This window comes from Gallinula chloropus, assembly GCF_964237585.1.
Source record: "Gallinula chloropus genome assembly, chromosome: 26".
NCBI lineage: Eukaryota > Metazoa > Chordata > Aves > Gruiformes > Rallidae > Gallinula > Gallinula chloropus.
Window position 1 is genome coordinate 3,578,721 of NC_140111.1, and position 17,336 is coordinate 3,596,056.

The 17,336-nt window shown below is 59.8% G+C and overlaps 1 protein-coding gene across 4 annotated transcripts; it reads right to left on the minus strand.

Moving 5' to 3' along the window:
* Positions 1-812: 812 nt before the first annotated feature.
* STAT3 (signal transducer and activator of transcription 3) lies at positions 813-17,221 on the minus strand. Of its 4 annotated transcripts, none has more exons than XM_084275548.1 (24): positions 17,204-17,221; positions 10,515-10,661; positions 9,802-9,946; positions 9,540-9,638; positions 9,023-9,118; positions 8,857-8,938; positions 8,344-8,438; positions 8,071-8,222; positions 7,469-7,627; positions 7,248-7,340; positions 6,440-6,499; positions 6,139-6,168; positions 5,906-5,999; positions 5,775-5,822; positions 5,445-5,528; positions 5,256-5,354; positions 4,960-5,095; positions 4,795-4,847; positions 4,639-4,706; positions 4,181-4,320; positions 3,562-3,774; positions 3,261-3,303; positions 2,808-2,920; positions 813-2,714 (listed from the first exon to the last, which is right to left on the minus strand). In XM_084275548.1, exons 2-24 carry the CDS (start codon positions 10,640-10,642, stop codon positions 2,659-2,661), a joined length of 2,286 nt encoding a protein of 761 aa, XP_084131674.1. In that variant the 5' UTR covers positions 10,643-10,661; positions 17,204-17,221; the 3' UTR covers positions 813-2,658. The 4 variants fall into 4 exon arrangements, with proteins under 4 accessions (XP_084131674.1, XP_084131673.1, XP_084131672.1 ...); XM_084275547.1 differs by having other exon boundaries at positions 3,559-3,774; XM_084275546.1 differs by having other exon boundaries at positions 4,612-4,706.
* Between the last annotated feature and the right edge of the window lie 115 nt (positions 17,222-17,336).

The window sequence follows — 17,336 nt, forward strand, 5'->3', positions numbered from 1 at the left end:
TAATCCTGCCCTGACACCGCAATAATCTCTCCCTCTGAGCCTCATCAGAGCCCAAACCTTGCAGCGGTGCCACAGCCGGGCTGTGGCTTCGCAGAGGGCTGCAGGGAAAGGGGAGATGCTGGTGCTGGAGGGGCAGCACAGCCCCATCCTGCACCCAGCACCCCCGGCCCCGCCGCGGGACAGAGCAGCGTTCATGGCCCAGCGCCACAAGGCGCCAGCTCCGTCGTGTCCCCACGAGAGGGCAGGACAGGCCCAGGCTGCAGCTCTGCCCGCAGCCCTGAGGCCACAAGCCCTGGGGCCAGGCAGCCACCCCCGCAGCCAGCTCAGGGGAGGGACGCTGGGACAGGCACCCGGAGCCAGAGCTCAGGAAGCCCCTGGGCACCCCCACCCCGCGGTGGGTGGGTGGGTGGGTGGGGGGGGGGTGTGTTTGGGTACAGGCGTCACATCGCAGGCTCCCTGCGAGGTGCAGTTTCCTTTGCGCAAGCAGCGGAACCCCAGGCGCTGCTCTGGGACAGACCGCAGGCAGCCCCGGGCTGCGGCCTGGCGATACACCCCCCACCCAGCCCCCGGGGCAGGGGCCTGCTGCGCTGCGATAAGGCGGGCAACGCGCGGCCTACCCGCGGCCTGGCCGGCAGCAGCACAGCCCAGGTAACTCAGCAGCAGCAGCAGCGGGCGGGCTGGGCTGGCTGGCGGGCTTGCGTCTTGCAAACCGCAGCGCTGGCGTCAGGGCAGCGTTTGCACTGAGAGAGGCCCCAGTTCCTGGCAGGGGAAGGCGGGCGTCGCACGCAGACAGCTCAACTCCCAGCCCCCAGCCCGCTTCAGAGCCTTTATTCTGGAGAAAGTTTAAAGCCTGTAGATACAGCAATAAAATATACAAAAAAATAAAGTTTTTTACAGTATCGAGTGCTGCCCGGGGGGGCTACAGTGAGTGACGGCAGCTGGGGGCAGCTCCACGAGCACGGGGCTACCAACCCCCTTCTACCCTCGCCGCACCTCCCAACGTCAAAAGACCCTCCTGGGCCCAGGGGGCCAGAGCCAGCGGCTCCTGCGCACGCTGAGCCCAGACCCTGCAGCCCTCTCCCTTTCCTCGGGGATCCTACCCCTGCCCTCTGGCTCCCAGCCCATGGGCTGTGATGGGCAGAAGAGGCAGAGTCAGGACAGGACCCCACCCCACCCCCCCCAGAGCTGCACTGCTGGTACCCACACCTGAGGGCTTCTCCCCACCCAGGGCCAAGGCAAGACAGCTCACAGATGTGTAAAGCCACGGGGCGGCTGCCTAGTACTGATACATCTGCTGGTGTTACCCACAGCCTCTGTGGGGGCAGCACACTGAGCCCTGCCCCAAACCCTGGCCTAAGAGCCTGCGTGCCACCCCACTGTCCACAGCTACAGCCCCATTACCAAGGTGGGTGGGTTACCTCTGCCACTGCCTCCCCTATCTGGCTGGAGCAGGTGCCACAGGCACCAGTGAGCACAGCTCCTGGCCTTCCCTAACCCCCAAGCAAGGAAACCTGCCCTTCACAACACTCACGTCCCTGTGGAGCACTGGGCAACAGCAGATTCTTCCCCCTATGAAGATCCTGCTCCCTTCAACGCTCACCACCTCCTTCCTACCTTAACAGCAACAGCCAACCTCCAACCAACCTCCAACCAAAACGCCATGCAAAGCCCCTGAGAAGCTGCAGACCTGCTGCCTGAGCCCCTAGCCCAAGCAGAGGGAAGAGGGCCAGACCACCTGCTGCTGGTTGCACTGGATCCCACAGCCTCCTCGAGCCTACAGGCCCAATGCCACACAGCAAGGGAAGCACAGCCACAGTCCCCTGCTTGGCTCTGGGGTAAGCCACGCTGGGGGAAGCCTCCATGGTTACACCCAGCTCCCAGAACAAACCCAAGGTGCAAACGCTGCATGCTCACACACAGGCACTGGTGCAGGACACACCGCTGCCCTGCCCCAGCACAGCCTTTGCACCATGGGAAGCCATGTGTCCCAGGGAGCCCTGGGGCTGCTGGAGCCAGGCAGATCTCAGTGCCTGCAGCAGGAAGCTAGTGGTAAGTGCAGACAGCCACCAGAACTCCCCGCTCCCAGTAGAGCCAAGGAGCAGCCCAGCAGAAGCATCACCCAAGCCCAGCTGCCTCACAGCTCTGAGCCTGTGTGCTGGTCCTCATGGGCAAAGGTGTGGCAGGGAGACCCCTCTGCAAGCAGCAGCCAGGCAGAGCCATGGTGCATCAGGGAACCTGCAGAGGCCAGGACTGCCTGATCCCCTCTCAGGCACCCAGTGGGCTCGTAAGATCTTCACAAGTTTTTGGACTCTGGCAGTCAAGAGAGCAGCTTTTGACAGCAGGCAGCATGGCTGGGGCTGCAGAAGCGCCTGTAAGAACTGAGGCTGCGATCGGAGGCGAATAGGCACTTGAATGAGCAAAACAAGAATAAAAAACTGTTAGGGAAGGAGATAGAAAAAGGTTCATCCCCCCCCAGAGCGCCGAGCGGCGCCGCCTGGGAGAGGGGGGGTTTGTTTGGGGTAAACAAGAAATTGGTGGCAAGGACTCTGGGACCCCAGCTCCTCTCAAGTTAAGGGTCAGAGCAACTGTGACCAGGGGAACTCTTGGGAGCAGGAAGCCCGAGTCCCAGGAGGGCCCTGTGAGCGCTGGCAGAGCACCTCACATGGGTGAGGATGCACACTCCTGGGTCAGCTCCATGTCGAAGGTCAGCGACTCTGCAGGGAGACACAGGTGGAGGTTGGGAGGGGAGTCCATGTGTGGTGACAGCCAGGAGCCCCCCTGGGTGCCACAACCTCCCCCAGACTCACCAAACTGCCCTCCTGCATTGGCCTCTGCTCCCTCGCTGCTGTTGCCAAACTGCATGAGTGAGTCCAGGGTGCGCGGGGACATGGGCAGGTCGATGGTGTTGCTGAAGGAGGTACTGTCCAAGGGAGGGAAAAGCACAGAAAGCTCTGGAGTCAGGGCCCAGTGTGAGCTCTCCAATCACCCCTCTGCCCCTGATGGGCCCCTGGGCATGGCCTGGCCCAAGAGCTCTCAGAGGAAAGGGGCCCAGGATGGGAAGGACAGGGCTGCAGCCAGGGCAGCATGCCAGAGCCTGGCTCAGCCCCCACGGCCAACTCTGCCCAGGCATGGAGCCTCACAGCACCTGGGCAGAGTTTGGGCAGTGTCAGGAAGGAAAAGCCCTACAAGACAGGCTGAACACACAAACACCCCCACCCCCCTCCCCACACTCACAGACAACCCCCCCCAGGAACACTCACGGGGTGACACAGATGAATTTGGTCTTCAGGTAGGGAGCAGCACCTGCAGAGGAGGGAGCAGCCTTGTCACCAGCTGCATGAGGAGGAACCCTGTTCTCCCCCATCAAACACAGACCTGGGGACAACACCCACCCTCTCCCAGCCCCAGCACAGCCCTCGCCCCACAGGGACCCCACCACTACTCCCATGCTGTGGCTAAGTCCTCTGGGGACCAGCACAGGAGCCAAGCTGGTGACACTTCTTCCCTGGAGCCACCGTGCAACACAGGAGCCATCCTGGAACATGGAAAGTCAACGACTACCTGAGTCAGTGGCTTCAGAGTGCTCCTGGCTCTCAGAGCGGCAGTACTTCCCGAATGCCTCCTCCTTGGGGATGTCTGGGTACAGGTACACCAGGGGGGACACCAGGATGTTGGTGGCATCCATGATTTTGTAGCCCATGATGATCTCCGCGAATGACATGTTGTTCAGCTGCTGCTTGGTGTAAGGCTCCACAGACTGGATCTGGGTCTTCCCTGTGCAAGGAGACTTTTGGACACAGCACAAGACACCCGCAGTCCTCAGGCAATGGCAGAGCCTTCCTCACACCCCAGGAGCAGCAGCGACAAGACAGCCTGGCCTAGGGCCATGCTCAGCCTCAGAAGGTTCCCAACAAGCCACAGGGCAGGATGGGACCTGCCAGGTGGTTCCAGCACTGCAGGAGACTGTGCTCTATGGGCAGCACATGGGCACTGGCAGCCAGGAGGCAGAGACCAGCAAAGGGCACCCAGGCTCAAGACTCAGCCCAGGGAAAAGGCTTGTCAGGACAAGGACAGAAGTCTAGTCAGGGACATGGCCATGGCCCAAGGCCCCTTTGGAGCCAGAAACACCAGCTGAGCAAGAGACTGCACACCCAGGGCAGTGAGGGGGAGAGCAACGTACCACTGATGTCCTTCTCCACCCACGTGAAAGTGATGCCACCTTCCTTGCTGCTCTCACTGAAGCGCAGCAGGAAGGTTCCTGGAGGCTTGGTGCTCAGGATAGCTCGTTCACGTTCCTTGCTGATGAACCCCATGATGTACCTAGGTGCATGGAAGCAAGGAGAGCAAGGGTGGGTCAGGATACCAGGACAGCTATCCCAGGACACGAAGCCTATCAGTGCTCTGCATAGTGTCAGGCAGCAGCAGGATTTGGCCTGTCCACCAACACTTTAAGGATGCCCAGGTGGGTTTTTACTCTGATCCAGCAACAGGGTCTGGGCAGAAAAAGCAGCCTGGGAGAGGCCAGGACCTGGACAAGGCATCCAACTCACTCCATCAGGGACCACTCATGCGACACCCCCCACCCAAGGCCCAACACTGGCCAAGGCTCACCCTTCGTTCCACAGCGCCAGGATGTACTTTTTCACCAAGTCAATGATGTTGTCCAGCCAGACCCAGAAAGAGAAGCCTTTGCCAGCCATGTTCTCCTGAGGAAAAGGGCAGAGAGGCCATGAGCACAGCTCAGAGGGAGGGAACAGCCAAGGGAAGGTGCTGAGGGAAGAGAGGGGGACACACCTTGCAGAACTTGGCCCAAGTAATCTGGCAGCCTGAATAATTCACCCCTGGCCCTGGCAGAGGAGAACAGGAGCATCAAGATGTGGCTAGAGCCATCCTTCCAGAGACATTTCCAGGGAATGACCTGAGGGCAGGAGGATGGGCAGGACACCCACACCCAGTTACCTAGAAGTTTTTCTGCCAGTGTTGTCAGCTGCTCGATGCTGAGGCCACGCTTCGTGGTGGAGGAAAACTGCCAGCTCAGCACCTCTGCCACCTGGTCCCAGGTCCCAATGGGGGGCTTGGTGAAGAAGTTTACATTCTGCACAAGGGAAAACACAATCCAGAGTGAGGCACACAATGAAAGCAGAACCAGGTCCTGCCCCAGGTTCTCTCTCACTGCCTGGAGCCTGCTGGCCAGGGCATCCTGCTCCCAATGCACTGCTGCTCTGCCAGCAGCCCCCCCAGAGCACCGGCCCTACCTTGGGGTTGTTGGTCAGCATGTTGTACCACAGGATGGATGCCCAGGCATTGGGCATCTGGCAGATGTTGGAGATGACCACCACAGGCAGCGAGTGGGTCTGGGAAGACAAGATGTAACCTCAGGCTGGGACATCTCCCAGGGCTGCTCTGTACACAGGCCGTGGTGGAGGCAGTAACCCACAGCTCACCTCCAGGTCGATCTTCAACCCCTGGTGATACACTTCTGTCTCAAAGGTGATAAGGTGCAGCTCCTCAGTGACAATCAGTGATGCCTAGGATGAAAGAGGAGATGCTGAGCACACAGGAGATGCCTGCCCTTGGCCCAACAAGGCCATTGAACCCAATGCTGCTGCTCAGGTCTGCAAGGGGAGGGTGGTCTGGCAGCTGCCAAGGCACCAGAAGGCGCCTGTGGACCCCCCCAGTGAGGCAGGACTCCTGTTTCCCCCATGGCTCAGCTGCTTGACAGGGAAGAGAGCTGCTGCAAAGGGTTTGCACACCCAGGACCCCCCAGCACTCACATCACAGTTGGCTCTGCCTCCGTTCCCACACCGCTGCTCCCTCAGGGTCTGCAAAGGGGAGAACAGGCTGAATCAACACTGCAACAGCACACAGCTGTAACAGGAGCTGCCTCAGAGCTCCAAGTACCTACCAGGTGCTTGAACTCTGCTGAGAGGCTGCCATTGTTGGACTCCTCCATGTTCATGACCTTGGTGTTTGTCCCCAGGATGTTAAACTTCCGGGACCTCAAAAGACAGACAGACAGAGCATGGCTGACAGGGCCCTCAGAGCAAACGTGCAGTGGGACATTTGCCAGGATTAAAAGCAGAAGCAAGAAAAAAATTGAAAAAAAAAAAAAGAAATCCAAACCACCATTGCACTTACCCCCGAAGGGCTGCAACATCCCCAGAGTCCCTAGGAAAGGGGAAGAGAGGCACCGGTCACAGCCACAGCCTTCCCACCCTGACGCAGATAAGCTGGCATGTGGGGCTGGCTGCATCCCAACACTGAGTCCCACAAGCCCTAGGCTGCCCCCACCTCAACAGGAACAATCCCTTGGGACACAGTGCCACCCCACACCCTCCCTCTTCTATAGGTTGGGGGTGGCAGTAGTCACATCATGAGACCAGAACCTGACCCAGGTCAGGTCTTGTTCCAGTTACACCACCCAATGCTGCCAACTCACTTGTCAATGCAAACTTTAATTTTCAGCTGGTAGTTCAGCTCTGGAAACTTGACCAGTAACCTGCAAAGAGTCAGCAGAGGCAGAGCATGAGCATCCTGCACACACCAACAGCTCCAGCTGGACACAGCACGTGGCACACACTACAGAACAGCCACACAGGCAGCACAGCTGCATGTGTCCTCACACAGCACTGCAGATCCACAGAGACAGGGCTTCACCCAGCTCCTCCAGCACCCCTGAGCCCATCTGCTGCAGGCTGGGATGTGTCAGCCCTGACAGGCATACCCAGAACCAGGGAGGTGCCAATGCTCCCTGAGCACGGTTTGCTTGGCTGCTGACTGCCCATGCTGGGCAGACACCTCCTTCAAACATCCTCCACGCTGCTCTGCAGCCCAGTTTCCCCCTTGGCACGTGGCAGCACAGGAGGCACAGCTGGGAGATGGTGCAGAAGCTCTAGGCAGGGCTATCGTTAGAGCAGTCTCTCATGGAGTCTGGCAGGGAGTGCAGGCCAGCCAAGAGGCAGCTGGCCAGGGATGTGCTGATGCTTCCTGCTGCTTGCCCCCATGGCAGGATTTACCAGAACCCTTGCTGCCTCCAGGAACGTGGCAGAGCCCCAGCCAGCAGCTGCCATGCCAGCACTGAGTCACGCCGGCAGCACTCCAGCAGCACCAGCCTGCTGGGATTCATTCCCTCCCAGCACCAGCACTCCTCAGCCACACCAGCATCCACACCAGGGTATCCTGTGGAGCAATCCCACAGAGCTCCTTTCCCTTGCCTGAAAACAGGATCACAGGGGCCAGAAACTCACCTGACTTTGGTGGTGAACTGCACACCAGTTTTGATGACCAGGGGCCGGTCAGGGTGCATGGGCATGCACGGCTGCCTCTCCACGACGAAAGCACTGCGGGGAAAAGCCCCAAGAACCATGGTCAAACCTCAGGCTGGGTGCAGGACACTCACTGCCCACCCCTCCACACCATGCCTGAGAGCAGGGGCCTGCTCACAGCTTCCCCCCCCAGCCCTCTGCACCTTTTCATCAGGTTCCTGAACAGCTCCACAATCCGCTCCTCCAGCATAGGCCGGTGCTGGACGATTGGGTCACCCTTGTAGGACACCTTCTGCTGCAGTTCTTCCAACTTTTTGATCTGCTGCCGGGTCTGTAGCTGTGACTCAGCAAGAGATGTTATCCTAGGGGAGCAGGAAGAACCAGTGTCAGCTCCAGCTGCCGAGCCCAGCACGGTCCCAGCCCGCAGGGCTCGCCTCTTCCCACGCTAACGCGAGAGAGCACGGCCTCTGTCCCAAACCTGCAGAGAACAGAACGTGCCTGTGGCTCCCAGCACAGTGCCTTTTTCTAGGCCATGCATGACAAGAGAAACCTGCACGTGCTCAGGTTCTGCAGAGACACACTAGGACCAGGAACATCTCTCAGCACCCTGAAAACCCCACCAGCTCATGATGCCAGCACTAGTGCCCACTACTGAGGATCAGTCCAACAAAGGGATTATGCTTATGCTTGCAGGCCTCAGAAGCAGTTTTGCCAGGATATTTCCAGAGGCAAAGGGCTTATTTCCACTGCAGGTGTTGAAATGGCACCTCTGCAGGGACTGGTGCAGCCCCCAGCAAGCTCCTACCAGTTCTCCAGCCGGTCTAAGCAGATGTTGGGTGGGCCACCAATGCAGGCGATCTGCTGCCGTCTCTTCCAGTCTGCCAGCTCCTCATCTGCCAGCATCTTCTGCACATACTCCATGGCTGACAACAGCCCAGCCAGCTCACTCACAATACCCTGTCAGAAAAGCAAGCAGAACCTTCAACCCCTTCTGATTCCCTCCCTGAGCTGCTGGTTTCACACTCACAGTCACTGCCCACGGCTGCGTTTCCAGTGCTGCTCTGGGTTCTGGCCGTACCCTCCGCATCTGGTCCAGCGCCGTGAGCATCTGTTCCAGCTGCTGCATCTTCTGCCGGGTCACAGACTGGTTGTTTCCATTCAGATCCTGCATGTCTGTAGAGAGGTGAGAAAGCTCCAGCCATGCACGTGGACTCTTCCTGCCTGCCCAAGCATCACACAGACTAAAGACCTCCACTGCGAAGGAGCAAGCACCCTAACGGGGTGCCAATAGCCAGGCAGGGATCTTGCAGAGCCTCCAAGCATGTTGTTGGCCTTCCTGTATGCACAGCAGCACTACCACCACCACATGCCACTTCCCTGCTTGCAGGCAGAGCTCTGGTTTAGCTCTCCCAGAGGCAGTGTCAGCAGCAGAAACAAGAGACAAGGTTTCTCCACTTGCCATGCCAACACCCTGAGCCAAAGCCACCCTTCCTGCTTGAGGGAGGCGTGGGGAGGGCTGGAACGTGCCCTCCAGCAAGCCTCCTTGCAGCAACACACTTTGGTTTGCCAGGAGCTAATGAGCTTCCATTACCTCCTTGGCTTTTCAAGGTCTTGTAGTTAAAATCAAAGTCATCCTGGAGATTCTCCACCACTTTCATCTTCTGCTCCAGATCCTGCAAGGCAAGAGACGTGGATTTATTCTAAGCACTAAAGCGCTGTGGTGGGGGAAGGAGAAGGTGCCTAGGCAGCACACATACCTGCACCCTCTTCCTCACATCCTGCAGATGCTGCTCCAGCATCTGCTGCTTTTCTGTCACCACAGCTGCTGTTGGATGCGTTGCCTGTCCCCCTTGCTGCAGAGAGCACAAAGAGGGCATGAGGACAGGGATGTATGTCCTCAGGGATGCTCCCTTCCCAGCCCGAGGAGGTTTTGCAGGAAGGATCTGCACCCCATCACTAACAAAAGCCAGTGCAGCTGGCTGCACGCTCACAGCATGGGTTGCAGAGCAAGGTGCACAGTGCAGGGCACTCCCCACACAAGGGCTGGGAGTGCAGATGGGTGCACAAGGCCAACAGCCACCCCAGGCAGACAGCACCCAGGCTATGTCCTGCTGGGAAGCAGCTGCTGCACGCAGAGCAGAAGTTATCAGCCCCCACAGCCACGCCAGCCCTGGGCACAAACCAAGGGTAGGACCTTTGGGCTGGAGCTTCCCCACAGCACCAAGTTACCCACATAGCACTGCCAGGAGGAACAGTGGCCTCAGAGCCACATACCTGGGCTGCAGTGGCAGCTGTCTGGAGGAGCCTGGACTCTTCCCACAGGCAGCGAGCCACGATGCGAGCTATTTCCATCGGCTTCTCCAAGTATCTGCTCTGTAAAAGGTTCAAGCCCCCAGGGTTAGTAGGCACAACCTAATTCCTGGGATCTCCGCATCGTTTGGAGCTGTGGGTCATGAGCTGTGCCAAGGAAACTGTCAGGCTTCAACACAGGCTGCCCCAGCAGCTCCTGACAGCCAAACCAGTGCTCCCACCTCACCTGCAGGAACTGCTTGATCCGCCGCAGGTTGTGCTGGTACAAGACGTTGGACTCCTGCAGGAAGCGGCTGTACTGCTGGTCAATCTCCCCCAGCAGGTTGTGGAACACCAGGGTGGCGTGTGACTCCTTGCTGGCAGCGTACGCCCTGCACAGGGTATTGGGGCAAGGCAGCACCAAAGGCAGTTCTGCTCAGGCCTGTGCCGCCCTGTGCAATACAACACCCTGCCCATCTTCCTGACCTACACCAGAGCAGGGCCCAGAGCAGGCTTGATGTGATTCACACCAATGAACTGAGCTCTTGGCCCATGCCTGCAAGGGCAGGGTGACAGAGGGGGTTTGACTCAGGCTTAAAGCCTGGTCTTAAACCAGGCAGAGCGTGCACATGAGCAGCTCACCAGTCCTGTCCGTTCGCTAGGCAGGAGCCAGGAATTAGCCAGGAATTGCTCTGCAGCAACCTAATTCCCAACAGTAGCCAAAGTTAACCAGCCCTGGATGGGGACACCTCCACTTTGGAGCTCCCCCTTCTCAGGGCTGGGGGCTCTGACCATAAGCAGACAGACCTGCTCTGTTCCCCTTTGTGCCACACGCCTCAGGGAGGAAAGAACCAGTCCCACCATAGTGAGAGCCTAGGGAAAGCGAAGCTCCCCCAGATCTGCCACCCCAAGGTGGGCATCCTGAGCAGGGTCCCCACAATGGCATTCACAAGGACTTACCAGTCCTGGCTCTCAATCCACGGAGCCAGGAACTGCCGAAGCTCCATGGGAAAGCTGTCACTGTAGAGCTGATGGAGCTGCTCCAAGTACCGTGTGTCGAGCTGCTGCAGCTGGTTCCACTGCGCCATCCTGGCCAGCTCCGGAGACCTGGGATGGGCACACGTGATGCTCAGAGCTGATGTCCAGGAGCCCCTGGGCTCCTTCCTGCCAGCCACTCTGCAGGATCTGGCCACAGCCACCACTGCCCTCTGGGGAGGGCTGGAGGGAGCAGACACAGAGATATGCAAGGGCACAGCGAGCCGAGGGGAAGTGGCTTCAGAGGGCCAAGGGTCAGGCAGCGTCCATCCCAGCATGAGCAGCTGCTGGGTACACAGAACGCTGCAGAGCCCAAGTCAGGATGAGCCCAAGGCTGGTGAATTCAGCAAGCCACCCCCTCAAGCCTGCAGCCAGTCCCAGTTTGCTACTGTGGTTCAAAGAGCCCTGGGAGCAGTGCCACTTTGAGCCTCCAGGCTAGGCTCTGGCAAAGTGAGAGCTTCCAGCAGCTCCAGCTGGCAGGACAGGTGCTGCTGCCACCTCCTGGGGCAGACCTGGGTCAAGGGAAGGCAGAACAGAGCCCAAAACTGCACCATTAGTGTGGGAATAACACACATGCCTGGGAGGGCAAGGAGAAGCACGGTGTGCTGGCGAGGGGAAGAGCCCTTCTCACACCCCACAACTGCGCCCCGGCACTCAGCCCCTGGCAGTGTGGGACCCATGGCTCACCTGCCCATGGGGCAAGTGGCAAAGCAGCCAGAGCACTGAAAAGTAAGGGGCTGGCAACACCACTCCCATCCCCAGAGCTCAACTCCAAGCAAGCATGGAAGGTGGTTCTGGCCCCTGCCCTGCAGCGGAGGTTTCACTCCAGCTGCCCCAGCTGTGAAGCCGAATAAAGCCCCAATTCTGAGTCATCCTCCTTTCACCACACGCTGTGACATTCATCTGAAACACGTGAGGTCAGAAGAGCAGAGCTGGCAGCCCGAAGCCATTTGCACCAGGTCACAGGAGTGCAGCAGGCCAGCCCTGGGACCAGGCTGAGCCTCATGCCCTTCCAGCCCTATGGAGGATTTCACAGCCCACAGATGCCCAGGGCTCAGATCGTGCTGCCCTGAAGTCAGACCAGACAAGCCCAGACAGATAGGAACCTCAGGTCATGCTGCCCCTCCACCCAGAGTGAAAACAACGTCCCTAACAACACTGCATCCCTCAGACAGGGAATGTGGGACACTTCCCGAAGCTTTCTCCTAGAAAAGCACTGTTCCCCAAAGGTTTCTTAGCTTCTTGCTGGGGAAGCAGGGTGGGGAGTGAGGGGTCGTGGGTGTCACCAGTGACAAGCATGAGGCTTCAGTCTGGTGCCAACATCTTCTAGGACCCCACAGCAGCAGCACACAACCCTGCTCTGGTGAAGGAGGGAAGGAGCTGCAGAGGCTGAGACTGCCAGAAAACAGCACAAAGGAGGGGCAGCAACTGTCAACTTAGTGACTTGCACAGGGATGGAAACCCCAGTTAGGCTAACAAGGGGATGGCAAGCTGTGCTCTGGAAATGAAGGCACAGAGCTCTGCCCAATGCCAGCAGAAAGTCACTGCCTTGCTTTTCCCAGAGGTCATGGCAGAGAGCAACACACCAGCTGGGACTGGAGGGCAGCTGAGGGGACCAGTGCCACAGGAGCAAGGTGCAGGTGAAGGGCTGGCACCAGCCATGAGTCCCAGGCTGGCCCAGGGCTCAGATCAGGGCACTGTGCTCCATCCCACAGCTGTGTCAGAGCCAGGCTGCTCTGCCCCAGGCTGGGCTGGAAGCAGGCAAAGACACAACACCCAGCCCCAGGTCTGCTCCACACAGGAGCCAGGCAAACTTTCCCTAGGCAAGACAGAAGCTGCTGAAGCCCTGCTGAAGCCCAGTGGTCGTGTACAACTTCCCTGGGCACACAGGAGCATCAGGCAGGAGTTCTGAACCTCACCTGGGAGCTGGGTGCTCGTGCTGGTTTCTGGCAGTGCAAGAGGGGTCCACGGGCACCCTGTGACTGCTCACCCACAGCACCCACCCACAGGTTTCACTAGCAGCTTCTCTAAGGTGAGCCCACGAATCAGGTCACGGCTGCCTGACACCTTCAGCTTTGCTGTATGTGGAGCTCTTCTGATCTTTGCTGCATGTGACACCTTGCCCATCCTTCGGGATGTCATTTGTAAGAAGAGAGGAAGAAGGAACATCCCATTGCAGCCTGAGACACAGGCAGGAGGAGACAGATGCTGGCACTCGCCAGAGTTAGAGGTCTTCAGAACTTCACAGTATTCAATAGCTCCAGAGACAGAGCAACATCCACAGGACATTAACCTTGAACAACAGCCCTCTGGTGCAATCCAAAACACCACGTGAACCAACCCTAGGAGAGAGACACTGACCTGAAACAATAGACACTGCTTCAGCCACAGGGTAAGACCTGGCTCGATGTGGTGGGGCCTTTGTAACCCCATAACTCTTGCTTTCTGCAGCTATGGACCAAGAAAGGCCAGGCTGTTATCTGCAGGGCATGGCCACATACTGGCACCATATGGAAGCCCCTGTTTGGCAGTGGATCCAGCTCTTTGCTGGCTGTTTGGCTGCTGCAGCACAGAGAATACTCCCCCAACTTGGGCTTGAGGCTGCTACTACAGCAGGAACCATACGGTACTGCTTCAGTGGAGAAACCTCAGCGAGTACACAGGCCAGGCAAGAGCTGGAAACCTCCAAGCCACAGGAGCATCCCACCTGCCGGTGGGCTTGGCCACCCCATTTCCCTCCACACCCCCATGCACAGGGAGTGCTTCAGGACAGCCACTGTCCCAGCCCATCTCCTGCCACAGCAGGGTTTCCAACCCAGAGCCAAGGATGGGTGCTGCTGGGCCACTGCTGCAGTACCACCATTACAGGGGAGACCCCATCTCAGGCAGCCCCCCACACGGAGAGGCTCATGGATGGACTTTCCCCTACCAGGCTGCAACAGCCAAACCAGACACCACTTCACCAGACCCTCGACCCAAGCAGATCACCCAGGAGAGAGCCACAGCCTGGGTGCCTCAGGGCAGCACCGGAGCCCCAGTCTGCAGAGCACTGAAAGGCTGAACTCTAAGCCCCTGCCAGGCTGCTGCTCAGCAGCGACACTTGGACAGGAATCAGTCACTTCTCGCTGCCACAAATAGCTGCAGGATGAGCCACCGCAGCAGCCCCAGCGCTCAGCACCAGATCCTCCCTGCCGCAGCGCATGCTCTGCGGCCGCAGGAAGCCGGCGCCCTGCCAGGGCCCCCGTGTCGCGCACCGCCGTACTGATCCCTGAAAACAGAACTAGCACGGGGCAACACACGAGCTGCCCTGCCTCTTCCCACTGCAGGCACCTCCTTGCAAGGCGAGAGGCTGAGGAAGCAGAGGAAATCCCTGCAGACCACAGGCACCAGTGCAGAAGAACCACAGCAGGCTCACCCTGCGCAGGCACGGAGCGGCAGCCTGCGAGGACAGACGCTGCCTGCAGCCAGTCCAGTGCTGGACATGACCTCTGCTCCCATCCCTAGGGGCTCTGCTCCATCCAGTTCTCACCTCAAGGAATCTCAACAGAAGCAGCAGATCACGCTGAGTTTTTACAGCCTCCAGCTCAGCCTGGCTGACCCTCCACATGGCACCACAAGAGCGGTGGGCTGGGAAGAGCCCCAAGATGGGTTTTGCTAGATCATGGGCTCATGCCAACAGAGGCAGCTCTGCTACAGCAGGTGACAGGAGGGCATGCAGCCTGGGGAGGGAGCTATGTGGTGGAGGCTGCCCAGTTAGCATGTGGGAAGGTAAGACTGCCTGGGAGCAGAAGCCATCAGACACCTCCTCTCCTTCCCAAAGGGCTGACTGACGCTGCCTCCTTAGGCACAGCACCAAGCTCCAGCTCCTCCAGCACCCACAGAAACCAGTCAGGCAGCCTGAAGCACTGTCCTCCCTGGAGGTCCATGCTGTCACAGTCACTAGCATTAGGGCAGCCCTGATCCTATCAGCCCTAAAATGCCACTGTGAGCATCTCCCCAGCCAGCCCTTACTGCCAGGAAGCCTCTTTTGTCGGGGTTTAAAGATCTGAGGGTTGAACCTTTCCAATTCCCCTGGGCTTGCCTGTCTCTGCGGTTAGACTCTCCTCCCATCTCTGGAACAGAGCCAGGGAGCAACTGATGTGGCCAGGGCCAAGCACTGCATGATGCAAGCCCAGGGGTGAGCACACTGTCCAGACCTCACAGTGAAGCTGTAAAAGTAGCTTGAGAGCTAAAGTCCATCTTTCCTTAGCTCCCCTGCAAGGGCAGAGCATGAGAGCCAGGCCCGAGCTGTGTAGAATCACTAGCAGAGCTCTGCACACTCCAACAGCCCTGGGTACAATCCCTCAACTGCCTTGCATCTGTGTTCCCCTTTCTGAGGCGCAGCTGAGCTCTCACCTGCACCCCCACGACAAGCAGCAGTGACCCTGGGAACACATCTGGGGGAGTCACCAGAGAGGGCTGTGAAAGGATGGCAGGACCATGGCACCCCTCATCCCCCACAGCACCATGAGCAAGAGGAAGCTCAGTTACCAACAGCGTTGCATAGGTGACGAGTTATCACCAGCTGGAGCATCATGGACTCGTGCCAGATGCCATGGACAACACTTCACAGAACCCTCAGCATTCCAAGAGTCAGCTGCACTCACACCAGGGCCTGGCCTCCCACACCACCAGCAGCAGGCTGATGAAAAACTGTTCTGCAACAACACAGCTGACTGCTCCAGGCAAACACCAGGGTGAGTTCTGAACAGGCTGCTCGGAGAACGTGGCTCCGTGTGTCCAAAACTGCAGCAGCAGATGCAGAGATTTGAAAAAGCAGAAGGTGACAGTTCAGGGCAGAGGGAGGCACGGGGTGACCTCCCAGCCACAGCGCTGAGTTCCCTGATCGGCTCACGCCACAGCTGGATGTTCCTCATCACAGCTCAGCAGCTCTCTAGGGTCCCGTTCCAACACCTACCGCCTGCTGTGGGAGCTGTGTGTAAGGCACTCAGAGCTTCCATCACACAGCCCTCCTGTCCTCTGCCACCGCTCCTGCAGATCCATAGGGAAGAGCAGAAGAGGCTGTGCTGAGGAGTGACAGTGAAGGCAATCCCCTTCAGGGTGGAAACGGGGGTCTAGTGCCCCAGTGAGCACACATGGGAAGGGCCACGTCCTGCAGATCCAACAGGGACCTTCTCTAGAGCACCCACCCTCCCCTCCAGGACATTACCCTTCCTGCCTTTGCACGGGGGACCCCAGCTGTGCCACAACTGGGACACATGGATGCACACACAGCCTATGGGAGAGCAATGGGCAGAGCAGAGGCCAGCAGCAGTGGGCAGCACTGTCAGCCCCCACTGAGCACTCAGGCTGCTCAGCCACACAGCTCAAATACTCAGCCAAGATCCACAGCCCAAGGGCTCTGCTCCATGTCCTCTCCTCATCCACTCTGCATCGCACCAGCTGCCCAAGGATGGTTATTAAACCAAAGGATGCTCCAGGAAGAAGAGCCCGAGCAAGACACTGCCAAGCAGCTCTGTTCAAGGGGTGGGTAAAGCTGCAGCCCTGAGCTCAAAGCGTTACTACAGAGGCCAGGCAGATCTTGGTCTAGCCAGGTGCAGACCCTCAGTTACCAGTCACTGCATCAGCTGAAAACCCCTCACTGGGACAGGCTGTGTCAGCACCTGCCCGAGCAAGTGTGTGGGACAAGCTCAGGTCTGGGGCCCAAGAGACGTCCTACGGCTCAAGCCCTCCAGCTGCAGGGCCCACACCGGAGCCGGCTGCCCAACCTCGCTGACATAAGGCCAGGCCCTGCTGATCCGGATGCGTTTTGCTCTCCAAGGTGCCTATTTTGGCTCCAACCAAAACCAATAAGCCATGTTTCACCCACAGGCCAGTGCCTGGGACATGGGGCCCGAGCCTGGGACACGGGGCCCTGTGCCTGGGACACGGGGCCCTGTGCCTGGGACACGGGGCCTGCGCCAGCTCCTGGGAGCTGCCGGGGAGGAACGAAACGCCGCTCGCTATCAAAGCAGAGAATTAGGTTAATTAGTACCTCGCTAATTACGACTGACAGGGAGCTGCTGCTCACGGCAGCGCCAGGCCCGGCCGCGCCACCGGGACAGAGCGCGGCGGCCCCGCAGAGCCGCCTCCCAGCAGCAAAACCGAAACCGCCGGGTGACCGCGACGCCGGCCCTCACGGCGGGGACGGGCCCGACCCGACGCGGGGAGGCTCCCGGCAACGACGCCCTTCGCGCGGCTCGGGGCTGCGCCCTCCCCGCGTACACCCGGCAGGCCCGGAGCGGCCGCACCCCCCCCCCCCCCTCCCTACACCCCCCCCTCCGCCGTGCACACCCCTCCCCGGGCCGCTCCGCACGGCTCAGCCCCGCCGAGGCGGGCGGTGCCGGTGCCACGGCAGCACCCGGCGCTGAGGCAGCTCCGGGCCAAGACGCAGCGGCCCCGCAGCCAGAGCCCCGCCGGGGCGCCGGCACCCCGCGCCCTGGCACCCAGCCCCGCGCCCCCGCAGCGCTGACACCCCGGTGCCAGCCACCCCCGGGCCCCAGCACCGACGGGCACGGGCCCTGCAGCCAGCCCGGCGTGTCCGTCCGTCCCCCCCCTCCCTCCGCCGCGCTCACCGGCAGTCCCGGGCGGGGCGGGGCGGCGGCTCCCGGGGCCGGCGACGATCGCGGTCGGGCTCTTCCCGAGTGACGAGAAACCTGCTGCCCGTCCGGCCCCGCCCCGCCGTGACGCGTCAAGCCCAGCGCAGCC